General features: G+C 38.7%; 1 protein-coding gene across 1 annotated transcript; it reads right to left on the bottom strand.

Annotated features, from left to right (window-relative positions):
• Positions 1-4,185: 4,185 nt before the first annotated feature.
• Positions 4,186-20,668, bottom strand: LOC149844122 (small COPII coat GTPase SAR1A-like). The gene is made up of 3 exons (XM_090000331.1): positions 20,283-20,668; positions 19,637-19,768; positions 4,186-4,721 (listed from the first exon to the last, which is right to left on the bottom strand). Exons 1-3 carry the CDS (start codon positions 20,409-20,411, stop codon positions 4,401-4,403), a joined length of 582 nt encoding a protein of 193 aa, XP_089856457.1. The 5' UTR covers positions 20,412-20,668; the 3' UTR covers positions 4,186-4,400.
• Positions 20,669-20,825: the final 157 nt, after the last annotated feature.

The raw sequence follows: 20,825 nt of genomic DNA on the forward strand, positions 1-20,825 counted from the left end.
GGATTCACTTCATCCATACAGCATATGAAACAAAACTCCATTATTGATTATGTAGATTCAATCATTACGTAATGCATATCTAAAAATATTGTTAAGAATAGCACTTGTTGCATGTTTCTCTTGGAAGAATTTTATCATACTTGGGGAATTCTTTAGTTGAATTACTTTTTCACAATTAAAATTATTCTGAAATTAAAGCTTATGAATATGCATTTTACACATTTATTTGTAGTCATGCTTCATGATTCTATTGTTTTTATGATTGTTACGATGAAATTATACTTGTGAATGCAAGTAGTGTTCTGTACGAGGATGTTGTAAAAGAGTAAAGTACAAAAACTTCATGCTAGCCAGGCAAATAAAATGTAATGAAGTACACCTTAGGGAGACTATTTATTTGACATGTTAGATAAGTTAGGATAGCTTGAATAAAATGTTATGGGGATTTGAAAGAAAGGTGGTGGAAAGAAAAATGATAGAGAAGTTTTGGTTTGAATTCACATTAGACAAAATCAAGAACAAATTGAAGCGTGTAAGGCTCAACTTAACAATCATGAAATATTGAATATTGAACACTTCTGGGTTTGGATAAAACCCAAACAAGAAGATATAGAAATATGGATTGAATGTGTGAGAAAAAAAACTCAATATGAAACAACCATAAGCCTAAAAAATAAAGATATTATGAACATGCTTTGAGGATTTATGAAAAATCAACAGATATAAGCAACTATAAGACCATCTAATCAAAACAACCACCACCACCCCATCCTGCAAAAGTTGTAAAAAAGATTAATTTATCATCATAAGCTCATTGTGATGAGACACCCATGAATAGTCCACCACCTAGCACGCCATCATCCTTCATAAAACAATCAAATAAAGGAAAGCACAAAAATCACATTGATGATCAATTCGCAGACATGATAGGCAGCGTTTATATGTATATACAAACTGTCTTTGATAAATTTCCCTACCAACTGGCATCAAAATGTAGTATTGCATTAAAAGAAATGCTGAATAATGGTTAGATTAATGGTCTTATACACATGAAGGCATTAGACCTAGTAGTGGTTCTTGGCAACACAACTATATTCTTGATTCAGAGGCGAGGATCGAGTGGTTGGACTATAAATTATCTCTCAATGTTTAGGTTTGCATTTGCACAAATTATTATTATTATTATTATTATTATTATTATTATTATTATTATTATTATTATTATTATTATTATTATTATTATTATTATTATTATTATTATATTTTTCTTGATTATGCTTGATTCATGTTCAATATTAAAATATTGGATGTTATGAGCATGTTGATGTAGATTGTGTATATTAATGTTGATGAATATGTACATATTTTTATAGCTTAATATTTAATTTTTAGTTCTTGTGCATGTTAAATGTTCAATATTGAAATGTTGTATGTTACAATCATGTTGATTGTAGATTCTTATAACATGATATATACTTTTTAGTCATTGTGCATGTTATTCATATTTATTGCATGATTATATTTGTGTATACAGAAGTATAATAACTTCTCAAGATGAACTTGTTTACTTAATCACTATAGTAGTGATGATCATATTTATCTAGAGTTTGAGAAGCGCAAATAGGATAATAGTTCACGATTCCATACATAGATGTCATGATTTTGTGTGACTATGTATTTGGTCACCGATGAAATTGTTTTAACCTTTTACGTATGAAAAAAATACATACATATCATTATGCGAGACTCTTCACAATAGTGGATTATTGTATGATGCTCATGATATAGGCGTTGAAGAACAAGTTTAATTTTTTTATTAACATTGGATCACAATAAGCGAAATAGATCAGTGTAGTATGTGTTTCAATACTCGAGACAAACAATTAGCAAGTATTTTAATTTGATATTAAACATAATACTTAGCATTGGGTACTAATTCATGAGCCAACACAATGATGATACCCTAATAAAAATTAAGAGAAAACCAAGATTCTACCTATATTTTAAGGTAATTTTGCATTTTTAACACTTGTACTAGGATTTATATATTGAACACATATGCATGCACACACACATATATATGTAGTAACTTACATTTATATTATTTATAATATAATTGTTTGAGGGATACAGATGAAACACATATTCATATATATGTATCAAGGGGAGAACAAATGATGTTTCAAAATAGAAAAGGGTAATTGTCATAAAATGTCTTTGTTGTGGTGGAGGTTTGACATGTGATTTTACTATGTACTTGTTGGTTGGGAAGACAGTGCTAAAATGCACTTGATGATCCTGACCAACCTCTATTGATTCTCTCTCGAAGGTAAGTCAATACCTATTATGTATATAATTTACAATAACTAAAGTTTTTTTTATCAAGTTAATCAAATGTGTGTACGTAGATAAATATTATTTCATGTGTTAATCTTCTTAGTTTTCCTCATTTTTTCTAGTATTTGATGTATTTTTGTGTTGAAGTGATATACACTTTTATGGGCTAGGGTAGTTGGTTGACATACTATGAAACTTGCTCGTATATTGTTGTTATATATTGTTTCATTGATAACGTTTTGACTTTTCATATACTTTGATATGTTATATACTTGATTTTGAATACATGAATGAATGTATGCACATGTTTAGTTTAGATTGAATATAATGAATGAATGAATCTCTTGTATACTTGATTTTGAATAAATAAATATATGTATAAGCATATTCATTTTAAATAAAAAAAATAGACGAATGTATAAGCAAGATCATTTTAGAATGAAAGAATTTTAATTAATGAAATGAATATATGTATGACCAGCTTAAATTTTTAATGAATGAAATTATGTATGAGCATATTTATTTTTTAATAAATGCTGGTTAATTTTTGAATGAATGAAATAATTGAATGTATGGGCATGTTCATTTATGAATATATTTATTTTTAAATGAATGTAAGAGCATATTAATTTTTTAATAAATGCATGAATGATTGTATGAACTGGTTCATTTTTTAATGAATAAAATGAACGATGAATAAATCAATATAAAAGCAAGTTTATTTTTTAATAAATGAATGAATGTATGAACAAGTTTATTTTGAGTGAATATACATATATATATATATATTCAATTCGAGACAAAAATCTATGATTTTTTTATATACATTCGTAATTGGATCTAATTGTATGTCAAAAATACTATTGCCTATTTATTATTCATAAGTTTTTATATTTTTTTTATATTTGGATCAAATCTAAGATCCATATATGAGGTTAAAATCGATAATAAACATGTCAAAACACTCGCATGGTGGAGTTGATCGGGTCATATGATCCAAAACAAAAACAAAGTTATCTCAACTGTTATCCACATGTTGAACCGTTATCCACATATGTTTAAGTTGTTCGCACACTGGAAATAAAAGGCTAAATATAAAAAACACAACTTCCATGTATGGTCAAAACAAATGCTAGATGATGTACAATTGTTAAAGAACAATCAAAACATGTGTTATATCTGTTATGTTCTATTGTTTTGTCCAATCTTAAAAAAACCATCAGACACCCTGATGTAACACCCAACCACATAAGTACTCTCTCTCTCTCTCTCTCTCTCTCTCTCTCTCTCTCTCTCTCTCTCTCTCTCTCTCTATTCCACAACCAACCCTTCTTTGCCGGCCAATAAACCCCATAATTCTATCATAAAAACAAATAATAACACGAAATTTATCAAAGAAAATCGTTGAACGCACCCAAGTTATACCCAAACAACAGAATCTAAAGATTGAGAATTCCCTTTCATGATATTTCTTTATATTGAGACAAATAATCCTTCAACTATCCAAACGCATCGTTAAATGAGTGCAGATAACATATACATGAGCACAAGCGCACGCTTGCGTGTGCACACACACACACACACACACACACACACACACACACACACACACACACACAAATGTGCTCATTCGAAGTTGAGAATTGGAGATTCAAAGCTGAACAAGACATGCTTTGATAAAAATTCATTATCAGTAGCACTAGTTGCACCAGAACAAATCCAGTATGATAAACGATAAGAAATAGAATGTTCATAATGACAGGAAGAAACAATAGCAGCAAAGGACTATGAAAAGTGGGAGAGGATCGATGATCAAGTAGCTGCAGCAGCTTTAAAGATGAAAAAAAATAAAACCAGCAAGACTGCATCAGGAGATTAAAATTACACCTTGACTTTACACTGGAATTAAATACTGTAATTGGTCTTTTCACACATGCACAACCTAACCTAGATACTGAGAAAAGAGAACAAAAAAAGGAAAAAAAAGTGTTCAAAAGAGTCCAGGAGATAAGAAGGGTGAAGAGTTCGATGGATAAGCAGACTTTCCTTTTTTTAATCAGTATCTACTTGATATATTGAGACATCCACTTGAAACCCTCACCGTAGCCCATCTTACGGACTATGCTGCACATGAAGACCTCCAGGGGCCTAACATTCGTGTCGGTCAAGCTCACCTTCCCCTTCCCCGTGGTGAAGTTGCTCAGGCCAAGGTGGTAGCGAAGCTCTTCTTCCGACGCTGCATATGGGATGTCGATCTTGTTACCAAGCACAAGGAATGGAACGAATGCCAATGCATCATCAGAGAGCAGTGCATCCAGTTCTTTCTTCGACTCTGCAAACCGCTCTTTATCTGCTGCATCCACAAGATATACCACAGCATCCACCTGCATATTGTTTTAGGAACTTTAGACAGAAGAAAAACTAACTAAATAAATAAATAAAGTTGAACCAATTCATCTAAAATCCTTATGACTGATGCACATATAAGAAGAGACCATGGGGCAAGAAACCATAACCAGCCAATAATCATGGTTAGGCACAGGAAACCTTAAAAATCTGATTCACAAGTCACAAATGACCCCTACTCACAGAGAGCAAGCCCCCAGTTCCCACCCATAGCAATGGGATTCCATTAGTTGAACATCTATTAAGAGCCACGCATGCCAATGGCACCTCCACAATGGCTGGGGAGAGAAGGGAGTGACTCGTATGATCAGCAACATTACGAAGTTTCTTGTAACTAAAAGAAGAAACCTTATCATTTTCAACCTCTTTGACAGAATAGCACTGGTGATGGTGCCGCTTTTTCATATGGACAACAGAGAAACTTATATGCAAGGGACGATCATATCTTCTATCAGAGCCACTAGCATTGCTAGACAGAAAAGTGATCCTCCCATCCAAATAATAGATATATTTAACAGTTTTCACCATTTTGGTATATATACATAGTGATTAACATAATGAACATCATTTCTAAATCATCAGTCAGATGGCTATCAAGATTATAAATGCCATTGGAATATAATTTCTAGATCAACACAGTCAGATGCTAAGTCACAGGGACTCGGCAAAGCAGGTGCCGCACCCGCGTTGACACGACGTGACGCGGGTGCACGTGCGAGTGCGGCACCGGGTGCGGTCAACACAACCCTGGGTGCGGTCAACGCACCCAGAGTCATTTAGGTCCAATTTTTAGACTAATTTTTTTTTTCGCCCGATGAAAAGCGAGTGAGAGCAGGATTAGGGAAAAATCCTCCTGAAGCCTGAAGCCTGAAGCCGACGCCGACGATCTTCAACTCCTTCCGGCCGCTCCTCCTCAGTTCTCAGGTATGTCTCCTTCCGACTTGCTCTCTCTCTCACTCTCACTCGCTCTCCGTCACTCTCACGGTCTCTCTTCTCTCTGTCACTCTCGCTGTCTCTCACTCGCTCTTCGTCACTCTCACGGTCTCTCTTCTCTCTGATTGTATTATACGTGGGTAATTAGCATCTAGGGTTTTTAACTTTTTATTAATAGGCTTTTTGGACATTTCAAAATTTTTTCAATAATATTATTTGGGGGTTTTGGGCATTCCGAAATTTTTTCAATAATGTTATTTGGGGGGTTTGGGCATTCCGAAATTTTTTGATGAATTGATGATGCTATATAGAGGTATATATAGTTAATGAAATTTGTATTTATTTTTTGGGGATCTTTGACTATTTGATTTTGGGGCTTTTGATTCTATGCTAAAATGGGTTTTGTGGAGCTTCTTGATTTTTTTTTCGTTTACAATCTATTTTATTAGTTGCTTATGCTTGATGACTTAAGGTCAAATGTTACCTTCATCTTTTTTTGAAAAATCGTTCTATCAACCATTGCGTTCTATCAACCATTGCTTTAAAATGTGTTGCTATGTTATGGGCATGTAATGGGTTTAATTTATTTGTTTTGGGATTGATTCATTATCTAAGTTCAGTTCATAGGATTATAAGATCTACCAAGTTACAGAAGTTATTGATTTGTCAATATTTTAAGGTGCAGTTGCTCACTTTCCTGTTTCAAGAAACACAAGGTATTCTCTTCATTCAAGTTCTTTTGCTGGTTGCTCTTCGTACAGGTGTATGCTTATATGTGTTTGTACTCAATTTTAGTTTCTGTTGCATGGTCATAATTCTGCTGCAGTTCGTTTCATAACTCATTTAATGACACATGATGTGGAAGGTTTAATGTTAGAAATATGAAGTTACATTGAATCACTCAAGCATGTATATGTTCATATAACCTGGTTAATGTACCCATGTTTTGACCAGTCCAAGACATATAGTTGACTAAGAAAATGGTCTATCTGACTATGCCAACCTTGAAACTGTCAAGGTTCCTATATATATATATATATATATATATATATATATATATATAATATATATGTTACGGTTGTTAACTGTTAAAACTTCAAAATTATATATATGTACATTTTTGCCCTGCCGCACCCCCGCACCCAAGGTTTTTTAAAGTGCCGCATCCCCGCACCCGCACCCATGTGACTTAGGTCAGATGTCTTGATATCCATATTATAGTTTGTACATCTTGATCCGCAAGGAAGCAGGCTATAAAGAGTTATAGAATCTAGATGACAATCACCATGATGATTTTGATTGCGATGGAAGCACAGTTTCAGTGTGGCTATAATATTGTCTTGCCAATGTGTAATGTTGAGAGATGAAATTGCCAAAAACATCCTCCTTGAGAATAGTGTTGGAATGTGGTGTTGGGGCTGCCAACACCATTCTCGATGCATTGTTTCAGCAACACCACTGCTCCCAAACAACTGGAGTATGAGAGCATGGGACCACAACACAACCTCCAATTCAAGGCTCCCAAACATAGCCTACATTGCATCCCCATAAAGGCTTCAAATAGAAAAGTTTGAACCATCGAAATGTCAAGATCACTCCATCAATTAATGAGCACTTGCCTCCCAGCATAAACGGTTCTTACTATGCTAACTTTTGAGCAGTTATTGCCTCCGATTCACGCTCCACCATTCCACTGATGCAGACTCACATGTTACATAACAATGGGGAAAAGGCTTTCTTCCAACATACTTCGAGAATGATTTTTACATTCCATATTTCAAGGATATGCTAGCATAAAGAGGCAGGACCAAGGTTGCTAGACTAGGAAGCGGAAGCGGAAAACGATACAGGAAGCAGAATAGAGAAATGATGCATTTTAAAATATATAGGAAGCTGGAAGCGAGAAATAAAAAAAATATAAGAATTTAATGAGAATCAAAATAAAATACAAATAAAAACTAAAATAAAAGTGACTAATATTAAATTTCATGATTTTTTAGTGTAAGAATTAAATTTTTAACAAAATCTAAAAATGATGACTACCAATTTAGTGAAAGCACATGGAAGTGAGTGAGAAGAGTTAGATAAAACACATAAAAAGCATGAAAAGTAGAGTAAGAGAACATATAATAAGAATAAATGAAGCTTGTGGAAAGCATAGGAGAAGCGTGGGGGAATCGAGGTTCTCATCAAGTTTCCGAAGTGAGGAGTATCGCGCTTCCGAAGCGAGCTTCCCACCTATCTAAGAAGCTTCCGGTAACTCTGGGCAGGACCTTTCAACACTCCTAGAGATGAAACTAGTTCGCAACCAAGAAAAGACCCAAATCCACCAGACCATGGATCTGCACCTGGACTTGTCAGGAACCAGCTTTCTGGAAGGAGATTTTTCAAAAGGCATTTGACAAAGTGGAGACTCCACAAACCCGCTATACTAACACCACCAACGCTAGACCCCAATCCAGATCTATTAGTCTTGGACAAAACCTTCTTAGGGATTAGGAAACTCGACCGAGACACATATCAAAATACAGGCCAAGAACCACATACCAACATCTATATAGCACAGGCACTCCATTTGATTCCCATTCTGTATCCCTTTATATACCAGTCACTGGAAACTTCATAAAATTGGCAGCATCCCTGTATCAGTGGCTGTATCCATGTGAAATAGACCATCGTAGTTCCATGTCCCAACCAAATACAGATCCAGCTATGGACTACAAACCAGACAAACAACCTCCTGAGTCAACCAAAATTAAGTCGCATTTCTATGAAATTAGAAGCCACATCTATAGTTGCCCCAAAAAACTGATTTTTCCAGTGAGAGTGGCCCACATAGGGATTTGAAGAGACACTAACCAATTTAAGATAAGCTAGTACATGTAAGTGCAGGCAGCATAGAAAATATGTTTGCAACTAAAATAAGAATAGAAGAGTAGCCCACAACGGGATTTGAAGAGACACCAACCAATTTAAGATTAGCTAGTACATGTAAGTGCAGGCAGCATAGAAAATATGTTTGCAACTAAAATAAGAACAGAAAATCTCTCTCTCTAAAAGGAGATCAAGAAGCTAGTAATGAAGATGAAGAAAGTAGCCATAATATGAAAAGAATGTCTAAAGGAAAATAGAGCACTTATTTTTTCTCCCAAACTAACTGATTTATGTTCTTTTTCATGCCTAAAACTGCACATGGAACATTATGGCACCAGTTGATGACAAACAGACAAAGAAAACTAAAAACACAGAGGTGACCATGACTGATATCATGGTCAGAGAAAAATCATACAAATAAAAAACACTAGTTCTACACTATAGACATGTTAATAAAAAGAAAAAAAAAAGAGCACAAGCCATCCTATATGATCAACCAGCCAAGGCTTCACTAAGGCAGAGGAAAGGAATAAGCTTTGCAACCTTCAAAGGCATGTGCGACAGGAAACTTGTCTGCCAGGACTCGATATGAAATACGGCCCCAGCTATCGATTATTCTATCAGTTTCAGTTACGACATACTAACAAAATAGCTCTTAATTATCACACATAGAAGTCAGCTGTAATCGATGACATTGTTGGTCAAACTTGGAGTATGAAATACTTCAGCTATAAACTATAACCAGGTATCACATACCACCACTAGCCATTATATTATATATTCACAATCAGATAAATACACAAAATAAGCATAGAAACTTTGATCCTTGACTGTAAGCACAAAGCAAGGGATCCATACATAAGCAAGATCACAGATAAACTGGAAACAACAAGGATTCAGGAAAAAAGAAAATAGCATACCCCAAGTTGTATAATGTGTTATTAAAGAAAAACCATTACTGCACAAAATAACCACAACCATGTTTCCAGAACTTAAAGAACTGATGCAGGGCAGGATGGGCCCAGACCATACCGCAAGACCCGTGACCCGGATCCAGATCCATCAAGAAGACCCAGATCCCATCTCGGGTCCATGACTGGACCCGAGACCCGGATCCGCCAGCTGACTATTTAAAACCCTCTCCTAGGGTTTTGTGCGACACAGAATATTGAAAGCTCGCAGCCGTTTTTACCTTCGATTTCTTTTTCCTTTGGGTGGTTTTTTTCCTGTCAGACTTTCCCGTTGATTACCCTGTTTTGCTTATGATTCGTTATTCATTTTATCTTGGTCCTGTTGGTTTGCTTTTTATATTGTCTTGTTGATTCCCATTGAAATAAAACATAAAAAGGTTACTTTCTTTGTTTTCACTCTTCAGTGGCCCCTTTCTTTGATTCTGTTCACGGGTTCATAACACGACGAGAGGTCGTGTTTCTGTTTCAGCCCACAAGCATCCGAGACACCGGTACTCCACTGCATCAAAGTGGTATAGAGCCAGCGCCTTTCCCCTCGTCAGCAAGATGATTTCAGAGGTGAGGGGCGATCCGGCGACGGAAATCGAGCAGGAGGATGCCGGCAATGCAGATCCAATGTTGTGGATGATGAAAATGATGACGAAGATGCAAGAGAACGTGCTGCGTATCAGTCGGGACGTGGCCGGCATCTCTCGACGACTTGATGGGGTCGAAGATCAGGTTGTGAGGATCGAGTTGGCGGTGGCAACACCTACGCCTTCTACACAACAAATGATGCAAATGGATCCGATTAGGGGTGGCAACGTTGTCGTCCTCGTTGAAGCGGTGGCTGACGGTCCAGCCCAACCAGCTCTTCAGGCTGCCACGCCATCGGAAAACGCAGGGAGGGAACTGCGCAGAAACGCCAGCCTCGTATCGCCCCACTCCGAGGTACCGATGATGGCATGTGGCGAGACGACCACTCGGCTGGGGAAAGAGGGGGGTCCCAGTGGCAGCTTGGTTGCGCCTGCCTGGCACCGACCCACGCAGCAGGGGATGCAGGTCGGGCACGGCATGCGTGGCCTGAACGTGATGCTGGACCAGATCGAAGCGGGGCTCCCCAACCGCAGTTTGAGTGCGCCTGCCTGGCAACGACCCACGCAGCAGGGGCAGCAGGTCGGGCACGGCCCGCGTGGCCCGACCGTGCAGCCAGGTCAGGCAGCCGGCGCACCAGCCTTAGCCCGGGCTGGGGAGGGTCTGTCGACCTTCCCAGCACCTGCGCGCGGGGGGTACTGTCGCAACCCACCCGCAGGTTAAGGGGGCTGACCCTTTGTGGGCTGGATTTGACCTCTCAAGGTCAGGTCAAGACCCTATGTCAATTGGGTCTGGACCCGGTTATCGAGGGCCACCCTTTGGGTTCTCGGGAGCGGGTCAGGGTCTAACACCCTCCTACCTAGCCTACCCAGTTGGGTTCGGTTCGCAGTTTCCTACGAATCCGCTCCAACCCGTTAATTTTGAACCCCAAAACGGATCCTATACCGACCCAAACTTGTATCGGACCCGGACGGAGCTCCAATTTGATTTTGAGTCAGGTCAAAACCACACCCATAATCGTATGGATCGTGGATCGAGTTCAAACCAAGCATTTTACCCCCACAACTCGATCTCCGATCCAACCTATCCAAATTTGGGTCCGACGAATAGTTTAGGATTAGGCCCGATCCATATCCAGTCGGGCGAATCATCTCAGTCTTATACCAACCCAACCAGATACCCAAACTCAAACCAACCAATTAACCCTTTACCGATCCTAAACCAGGTCCAACACCCTGGTCATAACTCAAACTCGTTTTACCCCGTTCCTACCCACTTAGAGCCCGAGACCCGACCAACCCTTCCGCCTATCGCAGGACCACCTGTCATACCGGTACCCCAACGTCGGCCACAGATGGCTCCCGCCCATGGGCCAGCCAGACCGAGGCAGATTCAGTAGGGACTGGCGCGACCAGAGCGCCGACAACAGGTCGTCGGAATTCGCCAACCCCAGCAGTCAGGCGAACAAGACCACGAAGATGGAGCAGTGTGGGATGATGACACCTTCTGGAATGAGCATCCTGCAAGAATGGTGGGAGCTCGACAGCCTGTGTTTTAAAACTCGCCGAGTCAACTCGTTGACTCGGCTAGGCTCGGCCCTCCAGCGAGTCAACCCGACAAGGCAAACTCGGTTTGCCAAAACTCGGGCTTGACTCGGGCGAGTTCTAGGATGTTTGAAATTTGATTTTTTGGGTATTTCAGAATAAAAAAAAATTATTTCTTGCATCAATAGGGAATAATTAATTGGCTTGTATAATTTGATCAGTTGTCTTGAGAATTTCTTCTTTGATTTTGTTATGGATTTTCTCACACATAGTATGTAACCCATACTTTCTCTCAAATATCTTTCTATTTTTCAAATTACTGAAATGGCTATAATGTTAATTTATTTTTTATGACTGAATAGAATCATGACTTTGAAAAGAACTTGTCTTTAGCTATGTGTAGTTAGAAGTGTACACTACATGAGCAAGTTTCATGTGCTTGTTATGACTGATTCTTGAGCCTATAGTATGGCTGAATTTCTCTTACAAAGCACATTGGATATCCTTCATAGTTTCATCTCAAAAACTATAAGCCTCGGCCCCTCATTCTGCTGTTCAATATTGTCTTTTATGATTTTCTTGTGAGTCTATTCTGCATAATTAGATACTGTGGCCAATTTTTTGTGGTAGTCATCCTAGTGCAACTTAAAAGTGTAATTCTATATTGTACATGGTTACTTTTGATATGTGGGCATGTTTCATAAAGCACAAGTCCAATATTTTCTGAGCCAAATCAAACTCTGATTTTGAAGTGGATTGGGCCTACAAAAGGTAGAACCTGGTGAACTGGCCATTACAACATTTATGAGTTGGTCAAGTCTCATCAACTTCAGTACAAACCAAGCATGGACCATTTTAAAAAGTCCCAACTACAGATATATTTTGCTTAACATGAGCCCCTGTATATGAGTTTCTCATCTCTTGTTTACTGAAAAACATGGTTTGAGACAGATTATATATTATTTTCTTTTAAAATCAAAAGTTAACAAAACCCGGTCTGAGTCACCGAGTTGACCCATCGAGTCACGAGTCAATAAAGAACGAGTTGAGTCCCGAGTCACGAGTTTTAAAACCTTGCCGACAGCAGAGAGCACCAGAGCGCACGTATGGGGTGAAGTTGGAGCTTCCAGAGTTCACAGGTCGGTTTGATGTTGAGCAGTTCTTTGATTGGTCATATGTCGTCCAATTCTTCTTTGACTACCACGATGTCGCCGAGCACCGTTGTGTCTCCCTAGCCTCTACTCGGTTGAGAGGCCTAACACAGACATGGTGGGTTGAGATGCAGAGGTCGAGGGAGCGACAGGGATTAGAGCGCGTACAGACTTGGGAAGAGATGCAGCGGTTGATGCAGTCTAAGTTTGTGTCGTCAAATCACGCCGAGAGAGCCTACAAGGAGTACCTGACCCTGCGTCAAGGCACCAATACTGTGGCGGATTACACTGCTGAGTTTCATCGTCTTTCTCTACGAGTGCAGATCGAGGAGACCACCCGCCAGCAGGTCACGAGATATATTTCTGGTCTTCGTCCTGCTATTTTTGACGACTTCAGTTGTATCACAGTCGAGTCACTGGATGAGGCAAGTAGTTACGCCACGAATGTGGAGGATAAACTGAAAATGAAGCAGGAATATAGGACATCCCGTAGTGATCAGTCCAGTCAACCCAAGTCGAGTTTCCCAACCAGAGTAGCGAACTCCCCTAAGAAAGAAGACTCAAAGTCCACCCCAGGAGTCGACCCTAGCAAACCCGATCAATCTGGACTCGCGTACCACACCAGATCCAAGGGTAAGCCCAGTGAGTCCATTGTTCGTTGTTTTAGGTGTCAAGAGTTAGGTCATATTGCGTCCAAGTGTCCCACCATTAATAAGAACACTCATCTAGCAGAGGGCATTATTGAGCCTGCGTCCAATAGTGAGAGCGAGGGTGAGTCACTTGTTGAGGGGAATGACGAGGTGAAAGTCGTAGAGTTCGACGGCAGCATCGAAAATTTGTTAACCATCCGTCATGTGTTGACCACATCCCGAGAATCGATCCCCACAAAATGGTTGCGAAATAATATTTTTAGAACCCGATGCAACTGTGAGGGGCATGCGTGTGATGTTATCATTGATACCGAAGCGTGCGAAAATGTGGTGTCCGAGAGTGTCGTATCCACCTTGAACCTAAAAACGAAAAAATTGTCCCAACCTTATAAAATGGTATGGTTCAAGAAAGGCAACGAGATGCCCATCACCCTGCGTTGTCTAGTTCAGTTCTCTACGAGGGAGCATTACCATGATGAAGTGTGGTGTGATGTGGCGCCCATGAGTGTCTGTCACATCCTATTGGGATGTCCTGGCAGTTTGACCGTAAGACCAACCATGATGGCCGTAGGAATACGTACACATTTGTCTTTAAGGGTCATAGGATAGTTCTCCTTCCCACCAAGGAGACCTGGTTGCCCAGGCTAGTGGGCCTATCTGACCAATCTTCCCTCTTTGGGCTACCCGAAACTTGACACCTTTCTCCTACATCTAATGTGTCTGATCTATATACTTACTGTGGAGACAACAAGTTATCAGAGCCGACTTCTTTCCCACCAGGGGAGAATGATGCAGGGCAGGATGGACCCGGACCATACAGCAAGACCCGTGACCCGGATCCAGATCCATCAAGAAGAAGACTAGGATCTCGTCTCGGGTCCATGACTGGACCCGAGACCCGAATCCGCCAGCTGACTATTTAAAACCCTCTCCTAGGGTTTTGTGCGACAAAGAATATTGAAAGCTCGCAACTGTTTTTACCTTCGATTTCTTTTTCCTTTGGGTGGTTTTTTTCCTGTCAGACTTTCCCTTTGATTACCCTGTTTTGCTTATGATTCGTTATTCATTTTATCTTGGTCCTGTTAGTTTGCTTTTTATATTGTCTTGTTTATTCCCATTGAAATAAAACATAAAAAGGTTACTTTCTTTGTTTTCACTCTTCGGTGGCCCCTTTCTTTGATTCTATTCACGGGTTCATAACACGATGAGAGGTCGTGTTTCTGTTTCAGCCCACAAGCATCTGAGACACCGGTACTCCACTGCATCAAGAACATAAGGTTGTAGGAACGTAACATTACAAAAAGTTCTACCTAAGTAAAGGATTCACTTGTGGATGATGTGAAATGAAAGAGAATACTAAACCACACAAGAAAAGGAAGATGTATCACAAGCAAAACTCAAATCAAAATTTGTCACTATCCTTACACCTATGACGGTAATATCTTTTAACACTTCTATTCAGAGGGTTATATTGACTGGTATCATTAAAAAAGGTAACTAAACTTGCATGTCATTCTTATCAACAAGGTGTTGTCATCACATATGGAACAGTGCCACAAATCTCATTCCCGGGATTTTCCTAGTCAAGAAAATCTCACGACAATTTCATATACAAAAAAAGTTCGTCCTTGGGACAATATTGGAAAATTCTTGGTGTGCTTAGACAAAAAAAGAAATTAAAAATGAGTAAATACAATATGAATTTTATAAAGAAAACAAATAAATTTGTTATCTATTAAAGAGGTATTAAAAAAAGTAGCAACTAATTGAATTTATCATAATTTTTAAGGTTTACAAACTTGTGATGATAATTGCAACACATGCAAAATATAAGCAACATACATAACAGAGGTTCAAAACATCCTAAATCCATGACCATCATTTTGTCCTTGTATTTAAATGCAGTAACAATGAACGAATTGCAGCAGTAAACTATCTTCGGTCAACTATTTTATCAGTCCCCTTCATAATTCCACCCTTTAGGACCACCATTATCATTACGCTCTTTCAGATCATCATCACAAAAGTAATATGTTTGGTTGCATGTACTCCAAAAGCAACTAAACATAAAACTTTTTTCGCACAAAACCCCAAAAGCAAGCTTCATAAAAAGTGAGTTAGCACAAAACCCCAAAAGTGAGTTTTAGAAAGTGAATCTCATTTGTGTGAGATTCACTTTTCTCATGAAGTCTCATGATATTTGAAATCTCATGAGGTTTTGAAAGTGAATCTCTTTTGAACAGTGTTTTCACTTTTCAAAAACATAACCACACGTATACTAAATCTTGTTTCAAGTAACATAAACACCATTCTCACTCTGAAAATTAATAACTTCACATATCTAACCCATCCAAATAGTCACATCCAGCACTTTTGACACAAACTCTGCTCTCTACTGCTCCCTCTCTATATGTTCCTACCAATTTCCTTTTAAATACACAAATTAGAAATATGCATCACTATCATTGCACTATGGAATCCACTGGGTGTGCCCAAAAAATATTTACCCATCAGTAAATATCTAAGGATGTTTATGACAAGTTGGATACCAAAGAGGGTGAGAAGGATATTTATAGGTTTGCAAAGATGAGAGATAGGAAATCGAGGGATCTGGGTATGGTTAGATGTATCAAAGATGAAACGCAAAGGGTTTTAGTCAAAGATGAGGAGATTAAGGAGAGATGGAAAGATTATTTTGATAAGCTATTTAATGAAAGTCATGCTCAGGATCTTGGAGACTTTTCAATTCCTTTTCATGAGATGAATCGTGACTTCATGCGCAAGATTCAAAAGAAAGAAATTGCAGAGGCTTTGAAGAAAATGAAATCAAGAAGGGCAGTTGGCCCAGATGGTATACCTATCGAGACTTGGAAATGCTTGGGAGAAAAAGGTTTAGAATGGTTGACAAATCTTTTTAACAAGATTTGGCGGACAAATAAGATGCCTAATGAGTGGAGGAAGAGTACTTTGGTGCCTCTATATAAGAATAAGGGTGATATACAAGATTGCACAAACTATCGTGGTATAAAACTCATGAGTCATACTATGAAACTTTGGGAGAGGGTGATTGAGTCTAGGTTGAGGAAGATTGTCATGATATCGGAGAATCAATTTGGTTTTATGCCTGGAAGATCAACTATGGAAGCTATACATCTTCTTAGACAACTTATTGAGAGAAATAGAGAGAGGAACAAAGATTTGCATATGGTTTTTATTGATTTGGAGAAGGCTTACGATAGAGTACCTAGGGACGTTCTCTGGTGGACAATGATGAAGAAAGGTGTTTCTCTCAAGTACATTAGTATAATTAAAGATATGTATGAAGGAGTAGTAACCAATGTCCGCACTTGTGGAGGGGTGACAACCATTTTTCCTATAACGGTTGGGTTACATCAAGGATCTGTTTTAAGCCCTTTCCTATTTGCTATAGTGATGGATGAGCTTACGAGATCAATTCAAGAAAATGTGTCGTGGTGTATGTTGTTTGCTGATGATATTGTTTTGATTGATGAGTCTAGAGCTGGGGTTAATGCTAAGTTAGAATTATGGAGACAGACATTGGAAGCAAGAGGTTTTAAGTTGAGTAAGAGTAAGACAGAATACATAGAATGTCGATTTAGTAAGCAACGAAGTAATGATGGGAGTGTAGTGAAGCTTGGTGAGCACGAAATACCGGTGGATGATTCTTTCAAATATTTGGGATCTATCATTCAAAAGTATGGAGAAATTGATGGAGATGTAAATCATAGGATAAAGGTTGGGTGGATGAAATGGAAGAGTGCAACTGGAGTGTTGTGCGATCGTAGAATGCCATTGCGGTTGAAGGGAAAGTTTTATAGGACGACTATTAGGCCCGCTTTACTATATAGTACGGAATGTTGGGCTGCCAAGAGACATTATATTCAAAAAATGAGTGTAGCTGAGATGCGTATGCTGAGATGGATGTGTGGAAATACAATAAAAGATAAGATTCGGAACGAGGAGATACGTAAGAAGGTAGGCGTTGCACCCATTGAAAATAAGATGAGAGAGAATCGTTTACGGTGGTTTGGACATATTCGACGAAGGCCTAATGATGCTCCAGTTAGAAGGATGGAGAAATGGGAAAATATATTAGTTAAAAGAGGTCGGGGTAGGCCTAGGAAGACATGGATGGAGGTGATAAGAAAGGATATGAATGCTTTGAACCTCACCGAGGACATGGCATTGGATAGAAATGAATGGAGGAGAAGGATTCATGTGGAAGACCCATAATGATTTTCTTTGTTGGTTCATATCGCTGACCCCAATTGTTTTGGGATGAAGGCGTAGTAGTTGTTGTTGTTGTTGTATCAGTAAATCAATTGATGAATAACGAAAATTTTGACAGATATGATCGCAGAAGATTACCAGAAGAAGCATGCCTGCTAGCAAGGCATGTATAGCAAAGATCAAGAAGATGGTGAGTCCATAACCATCAAGACCCTTCAAACTACATTCAGCACCAGTACCATACCAAGAACATGCACATTGATGAGACTTGGCTAAACCTTGAAAATGTCAAGGTAATGATGTGGATTCCTCAAAATTTTCACATATAAAAAAAGAAGCAGGAAAAACAAGAAAGAAAATCTGATGCAAAAGGATGATTTTCAATAGCCTAGTCATAAAAAATGGACCACAAGACAAGAGTTATTCAGTTTGTCACGGATTTTTTTCCTAGGACAAAGATCATAGTTGCATTTGCACTCAATATATAGGTGTCCCAGTATCAAATACTAGTACGAATGTCATCTCGGAAACCAATGGCAGGAGTACCTATTGCTGAATACTTACAAAACTCGTCCCAAATACCTAATAGATTCGTACTATGCCTAGTAGAAGCTCATTGGTACATAAAATGAGCACCAAACTTGTTTTGTATCAATTTCAGGAAGCAGAATCAAGTCTTTGATAGCTGTATCATTAGCATCACCAAGCCTTAGCCCAACCACATGGCATCAGATTCTTTAATAGCTGTATCAATCTTTATTAAAAAACATACCAATTTTTCTAAACTGTATCAATACCTTTTCTATTTTCAAGTAAAAACATATCAAAGCCTTTTAAATCCACGTGCATCAGTAAGAACCAATACCTGTCACTGCAACCCTACCACATTATTAGCAACAATGGTGACAATGATATCGGACAGAATCTTTAGTTAGAGAAAACCAGTTTAACTTGAAAGACATACACAGCACCTACTGATGGTGAACAGCTGGTGTACATAATAGATTCTTACATGCTTCAAACAACTAAGGCTCATAGCGTGCTCCAAAGTATAGCCTAACCTCTTACGTTACCATGCCAATAAAAATTTCCATCCTTCTCAACATAACAGCCGACTGTTTCGATCATCCAGACAAGAACTCGTGTCTATTTATTATATAGTTGTGTACTCTAAGTACATAAAAAAAAATAGTACTCAAACATTTAGATATCCCTGCTAGAGCAGTTGGAAAAAGTTCCCATTCAAACCAGCTGTCAGCAGGTAACGAAATGATGGCTATTTAAGCTTCTTGTTTCTATAGATTATACCAAAAACCACTCATGCATGGCTGTCAAATGCTCATCACAGAATAAATGTGCTACGTGATGAGAAAAGTCATAGACATCAATCTTCCCATTGCTAATGCATTAAGCAGCACCTCTTCCCACTGAATAAAGACTTTTTTGATAAGTCAAATCTGAATATAGATATATCAAACCAAATATACTCCTAGTCCCGAGAAGACGAGCAGGACCCCCTGCTTGGACCCGCAGGGGGTTATAAAACTACAAAGAGCAAAAAAACATTCATAAATAGTACATATGCACAGATTGGTACCGTAAATAGTTCCCCTCCTACACTGCATAAGCAACCTCCTTGAAGGTAACTCTCAAATTTAAGGATCACCAATTTCTCTTGTCACAAAATGAATGTAGAACGGAGAAGCATTTCAGATACCTCAATTACATACAAATGAATAAGTCTATGGAGCTTATGCTTAAATATTCCACATGAAGTTCGATCAAGAACCGTAAGTATATCTAACAAAAAAAAATGACGGAATCAATCCATCCAGTCAATTTGGTTCATTTCAAAAAATAAAAAATAGTAACAGATCAAACATCCAACATAAAGTAACAAATTATAATGCCACAGAATACTTGAACCAAAAACAAAAAAGACACACCTTTGCGTAATAATCTTTCCAGACCCGGCGAGCAATCTGATGACCTCCTAGATCAAAAGTCTTGAACTTGATCTTGCCAATGCTTAGCTCCTCTGAAGTTGGATACTGAGTAGGCTGATGTTGTACTAGCCTCTACAAGAACAGAAACCCCACAACTAAGTTAGAATCATAACATAATAGATGAAAAAGAACAATCAATAACAAGGCTAAGAAATGACAATTATACTGTCACCCCAAAATACCAATCAAAATAAAACGATCAATAAAGGATCCTTCCAAATAAACATACATAGAATTTCATAACCCTCGAAAAAATTGCAAAAATGAAACTTATTCAAGAAAAAAGTAATTTAAAACAAAAAGAAAAAGAACAGATGTAAAATCTGACTAAAGAAGCTTCTCTGAAACCAAAACCTGAGAGAGAGAGGAAGGATCCACAGTAGAAATGTGCAAAACAAGGATTTAAACCCTAAAACAAACTGAGATTGCCATCGTTAAAACGATAAGAATCAAAACGCAAAATAAAACAACGAGACACAGAACGACACCGCCAATCAAAACGATCAAAAACAACAAAGGCAAAACCACAACCAACAGCCAACCAAGCAAAAAACAAAAATAACAAGAAAATCAAAGAATCCCTCACCTCATCCTTCAACATATGGAGGAGCGTCGTCTTCCCGGCGTTATCCAACCCTAAGAAGAGAATCTTCGCTTGCTTCTGCCACAACCCCAGCGAGGCAAGAACCCCGTAGAACCAATCGAGCAGAAACATCTTCGAACCCTTAGAAAGCTACGATTCCCTTCAATCCCGCCGGAGATCCGCGAGATCCACGGGTCCTCCGACCAAAGACGACCGGAATTCAGTCGGAAGAACCAGATCCGGATCGGAACGGAGTCGCCGGAGAAGAAGAGAGAGAGAGGACGTGATGCCTTAATTTTCCCCCTCGGCGCTCCGGAAATCACAGAGACGGTCGAAAATAGAAAAATTAAAAAAACAGAAAATTACGGACAATAGAACCACGCCGACAAGTGGCTTCGAGGGGACTATTTATAGTGAGGGCGGGGAAGATTCCGGTTACTGGCTGAGCCGGTAACCTCTCCGGGTAGGTGAGCTAGCCGAGGGCGCTCCGTACTTGTGAAGTTAATTACGGTTGTATCCTCCCATTTTTCAGGTTAAAGAAGCAAT

This window comes from Nuphar pumila, chromosome 3 (assembly GCF_984573655.1).
Source record: "Nuphar pumila chromosome 3, dmNupPumi1.hap1.1, whole genome shotgun sequence".
Lineage (NCBI taxonomy): Eukaryota > Viridiplantae > Streptophyta > Magnoliopsida > Nymphaeales > Nymphaeaceae > Nuphar > Nuphar pumila.

Bases quoted from the DNA above. Each gene is read 5' to 3' on its own strand.
- LOC149844122 (XM_090000331.1), bottom strand. From the start codon at position 20,411: ATGTTTCTGCTCGATTGGTTCTACGGGGTTCTTGCCTCGCTGGGGTTG. The intron at 19,769-20,282 runs GTGAGGGATTCT...CTGTTCTTGTAG, and splicing joins TCCATATGTTGAAGGATGAG to AGGCTAGTACAACATCAGCC. The intron at 4,722-19,636 runs GTGTGTCTTTTT...AACAATATGCAG, and splicing joins GGAAAGATTATTACGCAAAG to GTGGATGCTGTGGTATATCT.